Source organism: Bufo bufo, chromosome 8 (genome assembly GCF_905171765.1).
Source record: "Bufo bufo chromosome 8, aBufBuf1.1, whole genome shotgun sequence".
Taxonomy (NCBI): Eukaryota; Metazoa; Chordata; class Amphibia; order Anura; family Bufonidae; genus Bufo; species Bufo bufo.
Window position 1 is genome coordinate 22,312,419 of NC_053396.1, and position 22,574 is coordinate 22,334,992.

Sequence of the window (22,574 nt, forward strand, 5' to 3'; positions counted from 1 at the left end):
CAACGGTGTTATATTATCAAGATGAGTCAGGAACAACTAAGTTGACTTTTGCAGTATAGTGGACTGTAAGACAGATGACAGATAGGACACTTGGTTTTGGTCTGATAAGTACATCTGTGTGACGGGGACTGACCCAGTCTATGGTAATTGTGTTTAAATATGACCATACCAACTGTGGATATTGGAAATTAACAAGAATGGAGTACTAATCTGAAGTGTTGTGAATATATACCCGTGGAAACTACCTCTAGAGTCAGTAAAAGTGAAGGTTTGTCCCAAAGAATGACTATCCTGAAGGGAACCCCACCAAACAGTTGTAAACATGATGAATGTAATCCTCTGTTCCTGTCCATTAGAAATCCTATACAACAGGATTTGGGGATATATGTGTTAGGAGCATGTGTAAGTGACAAAGATCCCCTAGGCAAATTTAGAATGTTGGTAAGGGAGAAATCTCAAAGTTCAGTTGCTTCTGTGGCTCCTACATCCTTACCTATAATTGGCATTAAATATTTGGCCAAATTTAAAATATAATGACAAACTGACCTTAGAGACAGGATTTATACAGGAAAACCCTTTGGTGTTTTCCCTTCAGGATATTGTTCTTACATAATTCAGCTGAAGATGACAAGTAGTGACTCTAACGTTTACTCTGACAGTTGGTTTATCAACCAAAATTATCAAAACGCAGATATCTGGTGATTGTGTGGAGATTTGAAACTCCGACCCAGGATGCAGGTAGAATGAAGTGGCCAATGTACCCTGATCAAGTCCTGATCGGGTACTGATGCCATTTGTTCTATTCTCACCTCCTGAGTAGGATCAAATCAGAAAACATTGTCTGGTCACGACTAAGGAGGTCACTGCCTACATCCTTTGACTCACGTTTATACATGGATACATGGATGCCATAGGAGTCTGTAGTAGAGTTTCTGATTAATTTAAAGCAAAAAGTCAGATAGTTGCAGGATTCGAGTATAAAAAAAATGTAATAATAATAATTTTTTTGATTGGATTAACATATCTATTGTCATCAACAGAGATTTGTGAATAATATCTGTGATGCTGTGCAGAGAATGGTGGAACAACTGAGCTCTTTTTCAGTGATGACTCCACAGAACCGACTGGTCCTTGACAGCAGAAAAAGGAGGGGTCTACAAGAACGGCTGCATCTACATTCCGGACAACACTGCCCCTGATGGAAGGATCACCAAGGATCTGAAGAAACTGATGAACTTTATCAAATGAACTGACGGGAAAAATTCAGAAATTAATATCATGGCCAGAATAATGTTTTGAGAACTGGTTCAGCGAATACAATGTTATTAGAATTTGGTTTTAATAGGCTGTCATATAGTTCTACATTTTAGGAAAATTGTTTTGGAAAATGTATAATACATCCATGCCCACACTATGTATATGTGCTGCGCCCCTGTCAAAGACACAGATTATTCCATCCTTAAGTAAATAAAACCTTGTTGATGGTTGCGGGGTAATAGGACAAGGAGAAGGCAAACCCGAAAGGGAGTTGAGGGGACCTGGTGAAGCAATAAGGAAAGTCCAGCTCTTCGCTGTTTAGGGCGTTGGGAGAGTACCTCACTTTGCCTGTTCACCTCTGGTCTATTTCCCGCAAAAGGAGGGATTTGTGAGAGAAGGATTTATGATTTTATGAATATATAATTAGAAAATTCTGTAGTACACATTTCTGTCCACTAGATGGCCGCAAACCATATGTATGAGAAGGTCAATAAGGGAGGGGGAAGAGGGGATTCTGAAACCACTCCTATCAGGTTAAGGAGCCAATAGTTTCTTCTTAAGGAACACCCCTTTTGTGATGTCATGTCTGCTATTTAAGTGAATGTACTGTGAATAAAACGCTCTCTCGCCTGCTCTCTTCTACCATGGCTCAGAGAAGATGCTTTCATGAAACCACCTAGTGTCTGGTCTCATTATAAAGCAGTATGCTGTACACATACTTATTCTTCTAATTGATTTGGCACCACACAAAGAAGAAGGAGAGTCGCATGAATTTCGACGACAACAACATCGGAAGAGGTCTGTACATTCATGTGACATCGCAAGCTGCCAGCCCTGATACCCTCTCACTATAAAAGTAGATAGTGAGATAGGTCCGCAGGGCAGGCAGCTTGCGAGGTTACACAAGGATCAGACAGCAGGCTTATGGGTTTGTTAGAACTGTGCATGCTGCAAGGACTAGCTCAAAGTTGCAACCACTGTGGTTTACTTTGGTTCCTGTCTACGGTTATTTATAGAAAACTCAGCTAACGACAAAAATGAAGACCACTCTTCCTGATTCTCTGAAACAAAACATCTCAAGTAAGTCTCCAGATTCTGATTAGTGCGCTCCGTCTGTACACCCAGACGAGTACAGAACGCTTTCCAGAATCTGGAAACAAACTGAGTCCCTCTTTCGGACACCACATCAAAGGGAATGCCATGTAGTTTCACGATGTTGTCGACAAACACCTGTGCAAGAGTTTTAGCATTGGGTAGACTAGGTAATGCAATAAAGTGTGCCATTTTACTAAAACGATCTACAACCACTGGAATCACAGTTTTTCCCAAAGAATTTGGTAAATCCGTGATAAAATCCATGGACGTGGAAGGAGGTAAGAAGGGCAGGGAGAGCTGGAAGGGATTTGTTTTCTGGCTTGGACGGGGTGGGGAGTTGGACTTAGGAAGCGATTGAACAATTTCTCGTCCATAGTGGATGAGATGTTCAAAGAAACCGTTGAGGCAGTGAGAGAGATCACCGAGAAACATCAGTAGAGCATCCAGAGGAGGGTTTCTGTGAATTAGATGACGGTTATGCCTGGCTAGAAGACACCATTGACAAGGGTCAGGCCCATACTGACAGGAGCAGGGCAGAGGCGGAGCTATGACTAGTGAGGGTTGGAATCCTTTTTAAAGCTTTGGGACGTCTTGGGGCTCACTGGTTTTCCATTGGATCCGGGCGAAAGGAAATAGGACATGTACTTATGTTTTTTTGTTTCCATTCCTTCTATACGCCGGAGTGAGATGTTCCTGATGTCTAATCGACTGAGTTACCGAAGCCCGAACAGACAAGATGCCCTGAAGACCAAACCATGGACCAGATGCAGAGGATTCCAAACCAGCCGGCGACCAGCGCGAAACACCACCTCCTGAGTCAGCTCCCGAAGAAAAGAATCTCTGAGTCAAGATTTGTTTTTGAGCTACATGTCAAGATTGACATTCTGTTTTCCATCATCTGGTTTGTTTTATGGATTCAGGACTTTTTTCGTAGACAAGATTGTTTTTTCAAAGAAGAAGATCGAGATTCGTCGAGGGACACTGGGGAGCATATGACAAAGAGGAGGGACTGTTGTGGAAATTTTATTAGGATGTTTTTCTAATATATTGTGTATTGTCATCATGTCTCTCAGTGTCAGGGTAAACCATTGGAGTGGATATCTTCCTGTGTATGTCCTGTCACAGCTGCTGGGCGCAGAGGTCTCCGTCGGCGAATGGTCCATGTGCTAAGTACTGGGCTGTGGGCCGGGGGAGACTGATGTGTTCAGCAGAGCAGTGTTTTGTTGGCTGATGTATGGACGCCGGCTAGGGCCCCCGCGCAAGACGCGGATTTATTGGCTTGGCGTGGATAAATTTGTTAAGAGAACAATATATGAAAGGAACGTGCGTTTGTTGTCTCTAGTGCGCCTGATCAGCCGCTGGAGATAATGACGTTGTCCTGTAAATAAACATGCATGAGGATCATACGATTATACTGGCCAGATATAAGATATGAGCGCTTCTATGAACACTTCTTCCCAGTAATTGTCCCAAATATCGTGCTGCAGCCTAGCCCCTGAAACCGAAGAGTTATACTTACCTGCTCCCCACCGCTCCGGTCCTTCGCACTGCCCCCACTGTTTACCCCTGGCAGTGCATGGACATAGTCATACACCACTCCAGCCAATGACTGGCTTAGGCAGTGATGTGGCCACAAGCAGCGTGTCACTGCTGAAGCCAGTCATTGACCGGAGCCGTGCAAGTGACCATGGCCAAGCACTGCCAGGTGTAAACAGCGCAGGAACCAGAAGATGGAGGCAGCGAGGGCAGCGCAGAGGAGCAGAGGGGAGCAGGTAATTATGAATCTTCTATTTCAGAGGTCATGCTGCAGGAACTTGTTAAAAATCATTTTTACCAGAAAAATTGCGACATTTCCTTCCATCCGGCCTCCTATTTATAAATCAGCGTTTTCCTTCACTGCAGAGGACGGAGCTCACTGGTTATTACCACCTCCTGCCAATCCAGTTATAGGCGTCCTGCAGTAACCAGTAAGCACTTTACCTTACTGGTGGGGAAGGCGCCTATTGGTTAACGCTTGAATGACCAGGCCCGAAAAGGCCTTAATGACCAGACACTTTTTTGTCATTTAGTTGTCATTTTGTTCACGTGAAAGGGGCGGTAATGGTGATGGTTTTGATTGGTGTGGGTGTTTTTTCTTTTATGTATTATTTTTTTAACTTAATATATTTCTGCTACATAATATGTCCCCCAAGAGGTCATAAAAAGACCTTGGGGGACACTGTCAATTTTAAAAATGTAGCACTTTTGACTTTTTATTTTTTACTTCTATTTGAATTTTATTAATATTTTATTGTATTATTTTTTTATAATTTTATAATTATTTTTTTTTTGAATTTTCTATAATTTTTTTAAATATATTTTTGCCACATAATATGTCCCCAAAGGGGTCATAAAAAGACTGTTGTGGGACAGTGAACACTCTTTTATTTAGCACTTTTTCCTTTTTATTGTATTTATTTTTTAAATAATTTTCTATTTTTTTGTGCCACATAATATTTTATTTCTCTTTTCTTTTATTTATATTTTATTATATTTTCATTTAGTTTTCAAATTTTTTAAAATCATTTTTTTACTTTTTTTAAATATATTTTTACCACATAATTTGTCTCCCTTTGGAGCCCCAGTTACAGGGAAACCAGCCTGCTGCAGGGGCTTTGTACCAGGGCAGCGCTCCTCTGTTCCCGAGACACCCAGTGATCAAGTGATCGCCCCTGTCCACACTGCAGAGCGCTCATGGAGGAGAAGGCAGAAGCGCTAATAAAGCACTTCTGTCTTCTCCTCTGCTTGCCCGCTCTCGCTAATAGCCGGGAACCCTTTCCGCTTCTGCTACAGTGAAGGAGCAAAACCTGTGATCCATCTGCTGTGCGGCGCTCTGTGCAGAAACACAGCTGATTGCAGGATCAGCTGTGTTTCTGCCCAGCTTTGCGGGGGCCGCAAACTATGGCTCTGGGGGCCGCATGCGGCCCGTGGAACGCAGGTTGTCCACCCCTGTTCTAAATGATGGTGTCTTGTCTTCCTATGTCATCACTTCCTGTATGTCATCACTTCCTGCATCCTTGTTACATAAAGTAAGTGGTCGGGTGATGGGTCAACCCCTTTTCTATTGTTACTGTGACTAAATAAAAGGTGAGCAGACTGTGGAGGAGGGGAAGTTGCTCAGCAAGAATTCAAAATGGTTACACCTGTGTCTGACTCTGACTGCGGTTGAGGGATTTTTACCTTTCCTTACACAAAGTTCGATGAGAGCGGATTTCAAATATTAATATTTCTACAACAATGTGAAATATGTTTATGTTATATACATATAGCATACACTGTGCCACACAATATACAGTTTATTTTGTATGAACGTCCACAAATTTAATCTCCAGACCGATTGATGAATGAGATGTGTGGGCTAGCCACGATTAAACCTATTATTGTTTTTATTGATGACACTCAGTACTGTTTTATGGTTTTATCGATATCACCGACGTGACACTCCTAGTGAGGTAGGACGGAGGAGCCGCAGGCTGGTGTCTCCCTCCTGTACTCTTGGAGTGATATGGGGTAAACTGAAATTCTGTATTATTAAATTCACTTTAATACTTAAGTATATTGTAAGATTACTGGGCCAAGATGAAGCGATCCATAGTTTCATAAATCAGGGAAGATGATGAGCAGTGCCCTCAAATAATGGAAGTTGGAGAGATATCCAAAACTAACATCATTCTTTCAACCACATCGAGAATCACAGCAAGTTGAAGCTTCAACATCCAGTGATGGAACTCCTTTACCACCAGCCACAGAAATGGGAGAGGAAGCTGAAGGTCACGGATCCAAGGACACAGTCTCTTCTGTGGAAGCACAGGTGCAATGTGGAAGTGAACCAGTCACCACTGAAACTGCTGCAGAAAGCATTAATTCTGCTGTTTCCATGAGTATTATTTTACCACCGGAAAATGTAGACATTACTGATGTTTTAAGTGACGACCCAGCATTGTGGCCTACTGCAATTTCTGATGCCCAGAGAATGGAGTTAGTGAAGAGAGGCCCCAAGCAAATTATGGACATTGTCTTTCCACAAAACAAATCAGCAACTCCAAGATGTTTTACAAAAGAAAATTATTTCATTCAAGTAGGAAATGGAGACAAAATTCTACGTACATGGCTGGTTTACTCTGAGAAAGTAGATAAAGTATTTTGTTTCTGCTGCGTCGTATTTGGAAAACGGGATATCACAATATCCAAAGATGGGTTTAACAAGCGGAAAAATATCCATTCATACCTGAAAGAACATGAGCACTCTGCATGCAGGACTGGCATAGCCTAGGCCCAGGGATGTGTGCAAAAAGGTCAGTCGATAGTGCCAACATGCAGCAGATTGAACTGGAAAAAAACCTACTGGTGCTCTATTCTAACAAGGATAATAGACATTATTTGTCATTTGGCGCAACGCAATCTGGCCTTACGTGGAAGTACAGATAGACTATATCATCCCCACAATGGTAATTTTCTTGGCTTGGTTGAGCTTCTTGCTAAATATGACTCAGTTATGAATGAACATGTGATAAAAATTCAGAAGAAGAAAATTAAACAGCACTACCTCAGTAAGGACATTGAAAACGAGCTTATAAGGCAGATGGGTAATACTATACTACAGGCTGTGGCAGAAATAATTTGTACAGCAAAGTACTATGGTGTGATCATGGACTGCACACCTGATACAACTTTTAATGACCATTCGCATTGTGAAATGTGAACTGTCGGTTGGAGCATCAGTTTTTGAACACTTTGCTGGTTTCCTTGCTGTGGAAGAAACAACTGGGGAGGCCTTGTGTGATGTATTTTTAAAACACCTGGATGAACTGAACATCAGTATTGAGATAACTGCAGAGGTCAGAGCTATGATAATGGCAGTAACATGAAGGGGAAGAAACAGGGTGTCCAAGCAAGGATTTTGGCCATTAATAAACGAGCATTGTTTATGCCCTGCAGCAGTCATACTTTGAATTTAGTAATACTGGATGCTGCCAAATCTTCTGTTTTTTCTCACTGTCATATCCCTCTCTGACACTCAATGGGAGTGTCGGATTGATAGTGTTAAGGTTCTGCGCTTTAACCTAGGGGATGTTGTTTCTGCACTTGAAGATCTTGTCCTCCATGCCACAACAAAGAAAGATGATGTGACAGCTGCAGAGGCTAAGAGCCTTTCCGAGGAGATCTCTTCAGGTCAATTCACTCTCTGCACTGTGGTGTGGTCTGATGTTTTGTACCACATTAATCGTGCCAGCAAGCTCTTCCAGAGTCCGAGTATTGGGATGGATGTCCTAACAAAAGAAATTGAAGCAGCACTGGAATTCTTGCAAGAATACGGAGATACTGGTTTTGAATCAGCCCATTCCATTGCTAAAGACTTGGGAGAAGAAATAGGTGTGGAATTTGTGTTGCTCATCAAGAGAAAAAGAACAAAAAGATGGATGTTTGACTATGAGGGAATAGATGAGGTAAACTGCACTCCAGAAGGACATATAAAACGAGTTTTCTTTCTACCCCGATTGATGTTGCCCTTGAGATTTACTCAAGTAAACACTTTCTACAATCTTTTCGGTTTCCTCTTTAGTTCAAAGGAGATGAAGGCTGCTAAAGATCAACAAAGACTGGAAGATTGCTGTAAACACTTCTCAGAAGAAATGGGGGACATTGATCCTAATGACTTGAAGCTAGAAATAATTACTGCCATGAGAAGCATGCCTGATGACGTATCTGATTCCACCCTGAATATGTTAAATCACATATATAGAGCCGACCTTTTTGGATCTGTACCCAAATCTCAGTGTGGCCTTTCGTATCCTCCTGAGTGCGCCAGTTACAGTGGCATCCGGAGAGAGGAGCTTCTCACTATTTACGATCCTCGATGTCACAAGATCGGCTAAATGGCCTGGCAGAGATTGCAATTGAGCAAGACATTTGCAGAAATCTAGATTCTCAAAATTGATAGAAGTGTTTGCCTCAGAAAAAGCCAGAAAGGTTCACTTTTATGTTTCAAAAGCTTTATTGAAAAATAGTTTTCATTTTCATATAAGCGTTATGATACAGCAACCAACTGTATTTCAATCTTACATAAGTTGTTAACAAAAAGGAAAATAATAATAAAGAAAAATGACAATGATTATGACAATCATCAATGGGGAGATCCAAAAGTGGTTATTAGTTAGGAAATGGCAAGTATTAATATGACATCATAAACTTGAATAGTCTATGTACTTTTTATGTCTGCAACAGCATCCAACGGCATAGTATTCGTTATAGAGATAGAGTCTGTTGTACATTGGCGGAGTAGGAGGAGGACACCCAGGGTTCCCACAATTTTTCAAACGTTTCGAATGTATCCATGCGGATGGCGGATAGTTTTTCATATAATAGGATTCTATTAACCCTATCCAAAACTGCTTGGAAGCTTAATGTACTTGATTTCCATTTAAACGCTATATGAATTCTAGTCGCCATCAGAATGTGTTGCGATAGTTTGAATTTGGCGAATGTTAGCCAAGGTGGTTTATCACCTAAAAGACATAATGCGGGTGTTATTTGGTAGTTACAACCTAAAATTGTGGAGAGCAGTCTGCCAATTTTAGACCAAAGGAGTTGGACATGTGGGCACGTCCACCATATATGATAAACTGTACCATTATCAGTACAACCCCTAAAGCATAATGGTGATACTTCAGGATATATGCGGTGCAGCTTAAAAGGCACTAGATGGGTTCTATGAAGGACTTTCACAGAGGTCTCTGCCAGTGTGGTTTGCCAAGAGGTCTTGGTCAAAGTTTGGGAACGGGAAAACCATTCTGACAGTGGATATTCTTCCTGTGTATCCTTCTCCCACTCCACCATATACGGAAGCCTAACCCCATCAGGAGAGGGATCAAGCATTCCATATAGCCTGGACAGTAATCCCCTTCTATACAAAGAAAAATTGACAAAGCGTTCAAAGGGGGAAAGGTTCACTTTTAAGAAGTCATAAAACTTTATTTCAAAGCAATAATTTTGTTGGTTCTCAAACCATTGCACTTTAAAGTATTTATTTTTGCTTGATGTTGCAGTATTTTTTTTTAATCTAACGTTAAGTTAAAACATTTCATGTTAAATTATTTGTTTATAATAATTCTATTTATTTCTATTTGTTTATAATAATTCTACTTATTTCTATATGGTCATTCTAATTATTTTGATGGAAACAATTTTGTTATAGCTTATGTTGATGTTGCATTTACTTACCTGGGATGACTTTTTTTAACTCTCATGTGATGTAATTGCACGTATAATTTAAGAGCACTTTACTTATTTTCAGGCCACTTTAGAAATGTTTGTTCACATGCCATAGGTTAATTTAGAATTAGCGAACTTATATTTATCTGAACATTTGTTAGAGACCAGTTTCAGGAATCATTTTTATTTGACTATTGCACGGTATGGTTTACATTGTGTTTTTGTTTATTGTAATAAAAAAAATTAAAGAAATTTTTACTTGTACATGTTGCTTTGCCACTTCCATTTGTTTGCAATACGGAACGTTAAAGTCAGCAAGTGTCATGTGGGAGGACCCTTATTGTTTTTCATCTCAGGGCCCCATTTCACCTAGAACCGGCCCTGACAACACCCCAGGAAAAAACGATAAATTATGCCTGGTTCAGTATCTGAGAGGGTGGAGCACAACCCACCAAAGGGAGCATCTCAAGACACTAGATGTGGCATTGAAGCCCGAGCAGGAAGGCAGGTCCACCACAGCAATAATGGCATGTAGTCTCTCGCCGGAATAAAGTCCCTTTGGCCCATCAGAGGAAATGATTGTGAAGACCCACCTTCGGAGTTTACAGACCCTTACGGGCCCTGTTCCATTAGGGGTCCATTGTAGTGGGAGAATGGGCCCACCAAAGGATCCTCTGGTAGTCTAGTGGGCCAGTCCAACCCTGTAGTCACTGAAGAAGACATGCTAAAAGGGCTAGCCGATGATTAATGTTAAAAAAAATAAAAATCAGACATCATGAGAATCTCTTTCTAACAAAGCTAGAACCAGCCCTGTACCTTACATGGATCCAGTGATCTCTCCATTCATTGCTCCGCTAGAGTTATTTGGAGTACCTTTTCAGCTGCAGCTCTCTCCCTATAATGGTGGCAGCAGGGGTGCACCTAGCCTTTCTGCTGCCTGAGGCAAAAACTGAAACAGCCCCCTCCAACGCTAATTTCTTAGCTTAACCCCTTTGTCACAATGAATACGCTCATTGCCCATGGCCCTTCCGCTGCCCCCCCCCCCTTGCCCCTACCTGGTGCTGCCTGAGGCGATCACCTCACCTGGCCTCATTGGTGGTGCACCCCTGACAGAGGCATGTCCTTTGTGCAATAGCACTCAACCTATCACAGCTCAGAAGGCAGGTCCAATGTAACTGTCACAGCTTCTAACAGTAGATACAGCTGATGGAAGCTGAGGGATGAAACTGAGCATGTGTGACCACCTCAGAGATGTTAGTGAGGTGGATGGAGAAAAAAGGAAAATGACAAACAGCAGCTATACTAAATTTCTAATTAGATGTCATTAAAAAAATATTAAGATCCAGGTTCTGGTTTGAGAAATGTATCATTTTAAAGGAACAACTAGTTTAAAGGGACAGTCTACTCAAACATGTCATAAGAAGGCTTTGGCTGGACATACCCTGTATATGATCAGGAAATTCTACTTAACTTCCCATAATTAGAGGTAATGAGTTAAGTTTGTAAAGTAAACAGTTGAGGATCATTAAGTCATTAAGCCTGTTGGGAAATATTTCATAAGGACATAGTTGGGAAAGTACAGACCCTTCGGAAAAGCAGTGGGGGGAGGGGACAGATGACATATATAAAAGGGAAGGGCATTGGCTATAACTTTATTTTGAAAGTACTTGTTGCTTCTGGAAGACCGGTGTAAACTTCTTGAGGCCGTCATGCGTGTGGCAGTACTACTACTGCTGGGAATGGTGTCCGGGCTCTGTAGCAGTGATCAGTCATGTCCGGGTGAGTACTTCATGAGCAAGTGATCATTACTCTTTAGGCTGTGTTCACAGGTCATAATTGCATTGTGATTTTTGCTATGATTCTGTGAAAATTAAGACAACAGTAGCACAGATTTATGATACCACAGCCATTTTACAGCAATATTTAAAAAATAATATGAAAAAAAGAGAAAAGCAATGCATTCACATTGTGTGAACACAGCCTTAACCACACGTCATATATTAATATGAGGGTGAGTCAGAAACCAGCACAATATCAGTAAATGAACTTATACTGTGTATGAATGTATCTTGTATTTGTTCCTTTGGTCTTCATTTAATTTCCATTTGTGTGTCTATTACATGCTTGTAATATTTTAGCTGTCCGTTATATTTTTTTATTGACAGAAGTGAAAGTTTTAGGGATTGGGGACACTGACAAATTGTCTATTCTTCGAGGCTGCCCTGGTCATCCTGGCCTTCCAGGTCAAAAAGGAGATGTTGGGGCACCTGGAGAAAAAGGTTGGTACAAAGATAATAACTAATGATGTTTATGGAACTATAGTATATCGCCATATGTTTCATCTTATAAAATGTCCCTCTATGTTCAGAAATCTATGAATTTACAAAAGGTGGGCACACATACCACAGGGGTAGTCCATGCGGCTGCTATGGGGCTCCAGTTTGGTTTTGACCCCATTGTGATGGATGGTGAGATCTGGCACAGGGATGTGGTGGTGTCAAGCAGCCTAATATTTACCTTTGCTGTGGGGTTCCCATTGTCTGTGTACCACGCTGCATGCAAGTTCTCCTGGAGTTGGACCTCCAGGAGAAAAAGGTTAGTAAAGAACTTTTACACATAATAATATATTACAATGTGAAATTCAGATAAATCTGTATTCTTTCGTTAACTGAAAGCATGGCAAGGATACCATCTTCCTGGTGCCTTCCACTTTTAAGGACTTACTTACACATGGTTCCTGAGACTTTGCCTAAGGCTGGCCATACCTATGAGATATCTGTCAGAAAACATATCTCCATGTTCCCCTCATAAACATTCCTGCTCAGTTTGGCCAGTTCTGCATGTGTAGTGAATGGGGAGAGGGGGTAAGTTGCTGCCAGACAGATCTGGTGATGACTTATCTACTTGAGAACAAAAGATTGATTTCATCTGCTTGACTCTCATCTCCCCTAACATCTTCTGGCGTGGGAGAATTGAGAACCATACATGTTACATGGTTGACGAAATCAGCAAGCATTGGCTGACATTTATCTAATGTCTATGGCCATCTTTACCATCGGCCGTTGCATTCCAAGTTAAATGTCACCTTTCTAAGAAGGTTCCAGGAAGCTGAGATACTGCTAGCTGTTTGGTGCTGTGACCATTTTTGTGCCCTCATAGAAGATGTAAGATGCTCATTTCTCAGCTGATAGCAGAGGGATGTTCACATGATAGCCACCGATTGGGAATGAAGGTTCGGGTTCGTTCACATGATTATTGTCCTGTGTAGAAAGGCCTTTATGCAGCTCTGCACTATAAGAACTCCACCAAACAGCTCCACATATCTCAGCTTCCTGGTGCCCTACAGTGTGGAGTATTGGAGACTGATTTCCATCAGTCAGAACTGATCATGTTTTATGGATCAATAATGAGCCCAAGTTCTGATATAGTTGGTGGAGATTCCATGGGCACTGTTATAGCAGACCAAAAAATATCAGGATGTAAAAATCTTTCTTTCCAGCCTGCATTTTTAGATCTTTCAAACCATGGGCATTTTTGGTGAAGTCGGATTGTACGTTCTACCATCTACGGTACCTGAGCGCTGAGGTGGGACATGGAAGGACAACTGCTCTAATAATACTCCTTTACATTTATATATTTATATCTTTTCCTTATAGGAGAGAAAGGAGAAAGAGGGGCGACTAAGCCAGTCTATGGTAAGTTAGGTGTCTAAAGACCCCATTACACGGGGCAATGATCGTCCAAGTGATCGTTCCCTATCATGGCCCTGTGTAAGCACGTCCATCAATCATCAACAAACGAGACAATGCTAATTTATTGTTGATTACATCTTTTATGTGAACATAGAAATTATGGCTAGTCGCCAGCATATCCTCTCAGTTAAAGCAGAAGTGCTGCTGACAGATACGCAAACCATATGAGGACCTACGACCATCCTCATATACAAATTGAAAAAAATAAGCGACTTATGGTCCCATTAGACGGGACAATTCAGCAGGCGATTGTCAGGAGGGAAACCTTCCTTTCCGGCAATCGCCTGCTCATCAGTGGAGGAGATTGATGCATTTACATGCAGCGATCTCCTCCACAGTATTTAGACAACAGAATTTGCTGCCGGCAAACGATGGTTTAGATGCCTGCACAAATGATCCAATTACCTGAAGAACGAGCATTTCGCTCATTCATTGGCTAATCGGCAGCACCTTTTCACCACCAGATAATCGCTAATGAGCGGATTCTTAGCCAATGTAAAGGGACTGTTACTATACACTGCGTGCAGAATTATTAGGCAAATGAGTATTTTGACAACATCATCCTCTTTATGCATGTTGTCTTACTCCAAGCTGTATAGGCTCGAAAGCCTACTACCAATTAAGCATATTAGGTGATGTGCATCTCTGTAATGAGAAGGGGTGTGGTCTAATGACATCAACACCCTATATCAGGTGTGCATAATTATTAGGCAACTTCCTTTCCTTTGGCAAAATGGGTCAAAAGAAGGACTTGACAGGCTCAAAAAAGTAAAAAATAGTGAGATATCTTGCAGAGGGATGCAGCACTCTTAAAATTGCAAAGCTTCTGAAGCGTGATCATCGAACAATCAAGCGTTTCATTCAAAATAGTCAACAGGGTCGCAAGAAGCGTGTGGAAAAACCAAGGCGCAAAATAACTGCCCATGAACTGAGAAAAGTCAAGCGTGCAGCTGCCAAGATGCCACTTGCCACCAGTTTGGCCATATTTCAGAGCTGCAACATCACTGGAGTGCCCAAAAGCACAAGGTGTGCAATACTCAGATACATGGCCAAGGTAAGAAAGGCTGAAAGACGACCACCACTGAACAAGACACACAAGCTGAAACGTCAAGACTGATTTTTCTAAGGTTTTATGGACTGATGAAATGAGAGTGAGTCTTGATGGGCCAGATGGATGGGCCCGTGGCTGGATTGGTAAAGGGCAGAGAGCTCCAGTCCGACTCAGACGCCAGCAAGGTGGAGGTGGAGTACTGGTTTGGGCTGGTATCATCAAAGATGAGCTTGTGGGGCCTTTTCGGGTTGAGGATGGAGTCAAGCTCAACTCCCAGTCCTACTGCCAGTTTCTGGAAGACACCTTCTTCAAGCAGTGGTACAGGAAGAAGTCTGCATCCTTCAAGAAAAACATGATTTTCATGCAGGACAATGCTCCATCACACGCGTCCATGTACTCCACAGCGTGGCTGGCAAGAAAGGGTATAAAAGAAGAAAATCTAATGACATGGCCTCCTTGTTCACCTGATCTGAACCCCATTGAGAACCTGTGGTCCATCATCAAATGTGAGATTTACAAGGAGGGAAAACAGTACACCTCTCTGAACAGTGTCTGGGAGGCTGTGGTTGCTGCTGCACGCAATGTTTATGGTGAACAGATCAAAACACTGACAGAATCCATGGATGGCAGGCTTTTGAGTGTCCTTGCAAAGAAAGGTGGCTATATTGGTCACTGATTTGTTTTTGTTTTGTTTTTGAATGTCAGAAATGTATATTTGTGAATGTTGAGTTGTTATATTGGTTTCACTGGTAAAAATAAATAATTGAAATGGGTATATATTTGTTTTTTGTTAAGTTGCCTAATAATTATGCACAGTAATAGTCACCTGCACACACAGATATCCCCCTAAAATAGCTAAAACTAAAAACAAACTAAAAACTACTTCCAAAAATATTCAGCTTTGATATTAATGAGTTTTTTGGGTTCATTGAGAACATGGTTGTTGTTCAATAATAAAATTAATCCTCAAAAATACAACTTGCCTAATAATTCTGCACTCCCTGTATAGTATCTACATTCATTATGGCTGATTATCTGCCCGTGTAAATGGATCCTCAGTGAGAGCTGAACCTCTGCTCTACCAAAGGTCCCCTGACAATAAGTTGACTACAAGGTCTTCTGCTGCCAGGACCCAATGTGATCAGTTGTAATTTGTAAGGGCACCTGGGAGCAAGTGTTTAGTTCCCCTAAAACGGCAGCACAGGGGTGATCAAGTATTACACAGTTTCTATTGAGATGGGTTGGGAAGGATTTTTTTCCCCCTAAAGTGAGGAAAATTGGCTTCTACCTCACAAGGTTTTTTTTGCCTTCCTCTGGATCAACTTGCAGGATAACAGGCTGAACTGGATGGACAGATGTCTTTTTTCGGCCCTATCCTTCTATTAAATAAAAAGTAGCTAAAATCATTTTTCTATATGTCTCCTAGCTGCCAGGAACTGCAAAGAAATACGATATCAGGGGGCAGTCCTCAGTGACTGGTACACCATATACCCAGATGGCAGCCGGCCCCTGAAGGTCCTGTTTGATATGGACACAGATGACGGAGGATGGATTGTATATACAACATGTGAACGGGAAGTTACAAGGAGGTAATTTATTTGGAAAATGTTGATCCATTGCGACCATATCCTCTCCTATTTCATCTGGTCTTCTCTTGCCTTTAGGTAATACAGAGACGTTGGGATGGGTCAGTAGACTTCTTCCGCACTTGGGATGCTTATAAGAAAGGCTTTGGCAGTCGGCTAAGTGAGTTTTGGCTGGGGAATGACAATATTCATCAAATAACTTTAACAGGTAATGAGAAACCTGTAGATTACTTTTTTTATTATAAAATTTTATTATTTTTTCTGCTCGCTGCTGGACCCATTACTGTGTATCCAAGGTTGAAGGGTCTATAAGCAGTTGTCGTTGGCCTGTTATGGACCAGCTGACCTAGAGCTCCATTATTTGAGATCACTACTCATCATCTTCTCTGGTTTATGAAACTAGATTAGGATAGAGTTTTGGTTACTGCATTTACCCAAAGTTGGACTTACAGATCCACATCCTTGTCCTGGAGATCCCTACCATCTTTTCTAGACCACACATAATGGCTATGTAGAATTGAAGTGGTCCATACACATAAGATAGCTATTGGCCTAATGCTTGTCAACAGTTATCTCTATCCCGATCTTCTCACTCCCAGGCATGATATGTACTTCTCAGGTCAGTTCTTGTCATAAGACCAGGTATTTAACAAAGGCCCTGGCTTGAACATTGGGCTCCATCTCTATGAAGATGTCCTATAAGATCTGTGCTGCAGTTAGGTTTGCATAGAATTGTTTACTCTGAGACTAAAGTGTGGTATGGTCTCCTTCATGTTGTTGGAATGAGTTCAGTTTGGGAAAGGCTCTTCAAGCCTTGTTTTTGTATGTTAGTTTCCAGCTTCTAAAGCTTCTGTTCTCATCTATCTCCAGGAACATGGGAATTACGTGTTGATCTACAAGATTTTGAAGGCAAAATCGTGTACGCCAAGTATGCAAGCTTCAAAGTATTGGATGAATCAGAGAAATACAAATTAATAATTGGAGCCTATCAGGAAGGAACTGCAGGTGAGAGGCAATTTGTCCAAAATGTCCTTCATAGAGGTTTGTTTAACTCCATATAAAAATAACCTCTAATACGCTGGCTGAATGGGAGCAGTAGCTCTACAGGTGGCCCTGGATGACCCCCCAAAGGTTGTATAGGAATATGAATACACCGAACAGTGTGTATTGATATGTTTGCTATGTACAGTGCCTTGCAAAAGTATTCGCCCCCCTTGACTTTTTTTTATGTTTTGGTGCCTCACAACCTGGAATTAACATGGATTGTTTGAGGATTTGCATCATGTAATTTACAGAACATGTCCACAACTTTGAAGATGTTTTTTTTTAATTTTTTATTGTGAAGCATACAACAAATAGGACAAAATAACAGAAAAAGTCAATGTGCATAACTATTCACCCCCCTAAAGTCAGTACTTTGTAGAGCCACCTTTTGCAGCAATCACAGCTCCAAGTCGCTTTGGATAAGTCTCTATGAGCAGTCGCCACATCTTACCACTGGGATTTTTGCCCATTCCTCCTTGCAAAACTGCTTCAGCTCCTTCAGGTTGAATGTTTGCGCTTGTGAACAGCAATCTTTAAGTCTGACCACAGATTTTCTATTGGATTGAGATCTGGGCTGTGACTCGGCCATTCCAACACATTGACATGTTTCCCTTAAACCAGTCAAGTGTTGCTTTAGCCGTGTGTTTGGGGTCTTTGTCCTGCTGGAAGGTGAACCTCCGTCCTAGCCTCAAATCACGCACAGAGTGGCACAGGTTTTGCTCAAGAATATCCCTGTATTTAGCACCATACAGCTTTCCCTCCACTCTGACCAGTTTCCCAGTCCCATCCCCCCAGCATGAGGCTGCCACCACCATGTTTCCCTGTGGGGATGGTGTTCTTTAGTTGATGTGATGTTTTGGGTTTGCGCCAGACATAGCGTTTTCTTTGATGGCCGAAAAGTTCAATTTTAGTCTCATCAGACCAGAGCACCGTCCTCCATACATGTTGGGAGTCTCCCACATGCCTTTTCACTTTTTCAGAATGTGTCTTTTTGTTTTTAGCTGAAAGTAATGGCTTTCTTCTGGCCACCCTGCCATAAAGCCCAACACTATGGAGCGTACGGCTTATTGTCGTCCTATGTACAGATACTCCAGTCTCTGCTGTGGAACTCTGCAGATCCATCAGGGTTACCTTAGGTCTCTGTGGTGCCTCTCTGATTAATGCCCTTCTTGCCCGGTCCATGAGTTTTTTTTATAACCTAACCCTGACTTGTACTTCTCAACAATATTGTCCCTTACTTGTTTGGAGAGTTCCTTGGTCTTCATGGCAGTGTTTGGTTAGTGATGCCTCTTGCTTAGATGTTGCAGCCTCTGGGGCCTTTCAAAAAAGGTGTGTACATGTAATGACAGATCATGTGACATTTAGATTGCACACAGGTGACATCAAGTCACTAATTATGTGACTTCTGAAGGTAATTGGTTGCACCAGAGCTTTTTATGGGCGTCCTAACAAAGGGAATGAATACATACGCAAATGGAAATTTTCTGTTTTCTATTTCTAAACAATAGTTTTATTTATATATTTTTCTCCTTTCACTTCACCAACTTAGACTATTGGGTTCTGATCCATCACATCAAATTCAGATTAACAAAACATTGAACCTAAAGGGCTTCTGTCACCCCACTAAAGTATTTTTATTTTTTTGGCTACTTATAATCCCTATACTGCGATATATCAATACATAATGTTATTAATCATTTTGGTTCAGTAGTTAATTTAAAAAACAGACTTTTATCATATGCAAATTACCTGTCTACCAGCAAGTAGGGCGGCTACTTGCTGGTAGCAGCCGCATCCTCCTTTCATAAAGACGCCTCCTCCTCCTGTTGATTGACAGGGCCAGCGAACGCGCTCGTTCTCTGGCTGGCCCTGTCTGCATTTCAAAATCTGGCGCCTGCGCCATACCTGTCTTCAGTTGGCGCAGGCGCACTGAGAGGAGGACGCTCGCTCGGCCGCTCCTTCCTCAGTGCGCCTGCGCCGGGTGTAGATGTGACGTCATCGGCCCAGGCGCATTGAGGATGGAGCGGCCGAGCGAGCGTCCTCCCCTCAGTGCGCCTGCGCCGACTGAAGACAGGTATGGCGCAGGCGCCAGATTTTGAATGCAGACAGAGCCAGCCAGAGAACGAGCGCGTTCGCTGGCCCTGTCAATCAACATGAGGAGGGAGCGTCTTTATGAAAGGAGGATGCGGCTGCTACCAGCAAGTAGCCGCCCTACTTGCTGGTAGACAGGTCATTTGCATATGATAAAAGTCAGTTTTTTTTTATTAACTACTGAATCAAAATGATTAATAACATTATGTATTGATATATAGCAGTATAGGGACTATAAGTAGCCAAAAAAAAAAAAAAAAGACTTTAGTGGGGTGACAGAAGCCCTTTAAGGCTGTATTGTAACAGAACACGAAAAAAGTCAAGGGGGGTGAATACTTTTGCAAGGCACTGTATAATTTGTCTACTGGGAAACTAGAGTTCTGTCTGATGCTGTCTATTGGATTAAGGAATTGTTAGGGGTTCTTACATTTTTAATTAGCAATATTGGCATCCTACGCTTCCAGAGTGTCGGCCATCTTGCAAAAGAGTCTGCTGCCAGTACCTGCTCGTCAACAAGGTACTTATTTGTACTCACAAAGAAAGTAGGAATTCTGAACATCCGCTGTTCAGGATCTTCATCTCCAGAGGCAGCGATCAGAAAGAGTGTCTCTCACTCTGGAGGACCTGACCTGTCCTACAAGACACAGACAGCCCATTGATTTGGATGGGCACTGTGCAATGCTTCCCTTTCCCTGTGGTGATGCGGAAGGTAAATTGAGCAATTGCAGGTTACACCACTGATTGGTTAGGGGTGGGGTGGTTAGCAGGGGGAGACTATGGGGGTCATTTACTAACTGATATACTGTATGCCAGTTTTCTGGCATATATCTGTGGCACATTTGCGTCCGAATCTGTGACTATTCCTCGCTCACACAGGTCTGAAAAATGTGCGTGGTGTGGACGGGGAAGAGGGCCTCATTTATCAGTTTGTACACCTGTTTTAGACAAAAAATGTTCTAAGTCTACACCAGCGAGGAAGGTGTTTGAGGAGAAGGCAGCGCTCGTATGGCCGGCTCTGCTTACCTGTTCACCGCAGCAATTACAGCGGTGAGCAAGTGTAATTATAACTATGGCGTCTCCGTTCAATTCAATGGGATGGTTCCATTCAAGTGGATAGGAGGGAGCCATCCCATAGAAGTGAATGAGGACACCATAGTTGCAATTACACCTGCTCACCGTTGCAATTGCTGCGGCGAGCAGGAAAACAGAGGAGAAGACAGCGCCCTGATATTGATGACATATCCTGAGGATCGGTCATCAATAGTAAAAAGCCCGGACAACACCTTTAAACCGCTCTGATATTTGATATGTCTCTGTTACTTTGCAGGAGATTCTATGGGAGATCTAAACAACATGAAGTTTAGTACTAAAGATGAAGACACTTATGAGGGCAGTTGTTCCTTAATGTATAATGGTGGCTGGTGGTATAGCGATTGTCACGGGGCAAACCTTAATGGACTCTACCACCTAGGAGAGCACACATCCCATGCAGATGGCATCAACTGGTATACTGGCAGAGGGCATAACTACTCGTACAAGCATGCAGAAATGAAGATTAGGCCTGTTTAGATGGAGGAACATTTCCAGCAATTTGTGGATTTTCAAATATTTGTTGAAAGATTCTTGTATTTTCTAACTGAATTGATGGATGCCAAAGCTCAGTGTGGGCGCCCCTGACTGCACGGGCCTGGTGGGTGAAGGGTTCAGTTTGGCTGGAGAAGGCAGAGTGCATTGGCTGCCTGGTCATAGTTGTAGCTAGATTTTCCTTCACCTGGGAAGACTAAGTTCTCTGCTCTAGGCCTTTATTTAAATACCCTGACCAATGTGCGGTGGCCCAGCACCCATGCCATAATTACTAATGCTGATATCCTATATATAAAATGTATGTAAATCAATAAATCTATTATATTCCTACATTTTCATTGACTGCTTTACTGATATGAGTTTCAAAAACTTCAATTGATTAAAATGGGATCATGGGCCTCATATATCAGAACTGTCTACAGGATCTGCAGGAAGGCAGGTCCACCACAGCAATAATGGCATGTAGTCTCTCGTCGGAATGAAGTCCCTTGGGCCCATCAGATGAAATGATTGTGAAGACCTACCTTCGGAGTTTACAGGCCCTTACGTGCCCTGTTTCATTAGGGGTCCATTATAGTGAGAGAATGGGCCCACCAAAGGATCCTCTGGTACTCTAGTGGGCCAGTCCAACCCTGTAGTCACTGAAGAAGACATGCTAAAAGGGCTATCTCATGATTAATGTTAAAAAATAAAAGAAATCTGACATCATGAGAATCTCTTTCTAACAAAGCTAGAACCAGCCCTGTACCTGACATGGATCCAGAGATCTCTCCATTCATTGCTCTGCTAGAGTTATTTGGAGTATCTTTTCAGCTGCAGCTCTCTCCCTATAACGGTGGCAGCAGGGGTGCTCCAGCCTTTCTGCTGCCTGAGGCAAAAACTGAAACAGCGCCCCCTCCAATGCCATCTCGGAGGCATGTCCTTTGTGCAATAGCACTCAACTTATCACAGCTCAGAAGGCAGGTCCAATGTAACTGTCACAGCTTCTAACAGTAGATACAGATGATGGCAGCTGAAGGATGGAACTGAGCATGTGTGACCACCTCAGAGATGTTAGTGAGGAGGACGGAGAAAAAAGGAAAATGACAAACAGCGGCTATACTAAATTTCTAATTAGATGTCATTATAAAAATATTAAAGATCCAGGTTCTGGTTTGAGAAATGTATCATTTTAACTGGACAAGTAGTTTAAAGGGACAGTCTACTCAAAATGCATCTTCTGCAACGTTGTGGAAACATGTCATAAGAAGGCTTTGGCTGGACGTACCCTGTATATGATCAGGAAATTCTACTTAACTTTCCATCACTGGAGGGAATGAGTTAAGTTTGTAAAGTAAACAGTTGAGGCCAACGTATCATTAAGTTATTAGGCCTGCTGAGAAATATTTCATAAGGACAGAGTTGGGAAAGTACAGCTCCCTTGGGACAAGGAGGTGTGTGGGGGGGGGGGGGGGGCTCGGCAGATGACATATATAAAAGGGAAGGGTATTGGCTATAACTTTATTTTGAAAGTACTTGTTGCTTCTGGAAGACCTGTGTAAACTTCTTGAGGCCGTCATGCGTGTGCCAGTACTACTACTGCTGGGAATGGTGTCCGGGCTCTGTAGCAGTGATCAGTCATGTCCAGGTGAGTACTTCATGAGCAACTGATCATTACTCTTTAGGCTGTGTTCACAGGTTATAATATGATTCTGTAAAAAATTAAGACAACAGTAGCACAGATTTATGATACCACAGCCATTTTACGGCAATATTTAAAAAATAATGTGAACAAAAGAGAAAAGCAATGAATTCACATTGTGTGAACACAGCCTTAACCACACGTCATATATTAATATGAGGGTGAGTCAGAAACCAGCACAA

At 42.1% G+C, this 22,574-nt stretch overlaps 2 protein-coding genes across 2 annotated transcripts in view; both read left to right on the forward strand.

Annotated features, from left to right (window-relative positions):
* Window positions 1-11,251: 11,251 nt before the first annotated feature.
* LOC121009282 (ficolin-2-like) lies at window positions 11,252-20,696 on the forward strand. The gene is made up of 7 exons (XM_040442289.1): window positions 11,252-11,382; window positions 11,769-11,882; window positions 13,269-13,298; window positions 15,833-15,960; window positions 16,071-16,200; window positions 16,863-16,997; window positions 20,455-20,696. Exons 1-7 carry the CDS (start codon window positions 11,313-11,315, stop codon window positions 20,694-20,696), a joined length of 849 nt encoding a protein of 282 aa, XP_040298223.1. The 5' UTR covers window positions 11,252-11,312.
* A 1,531-nt stretch (window positions 20,697-22,227) lies between these two features.
* LOC121009278 (ficolin-1-like) overlaps window positions 22,228-22,574 on the forward strand; it is a 255,418-nt gene continuing 255,071 nt past the window's right edge. The window contains exon 1 of the mRNA XM_040442286.1: window positions 22,228-22,338. Within this exon, the coding sequence (XP_040298220.1) occupies window positions 22,269-22,338 (70 nt within the window). The 5' untranslated portion in view covers window positions 22,228-22,268. The remainder of the gene's footprint in view (window positions 22,339-22,574) is intronic.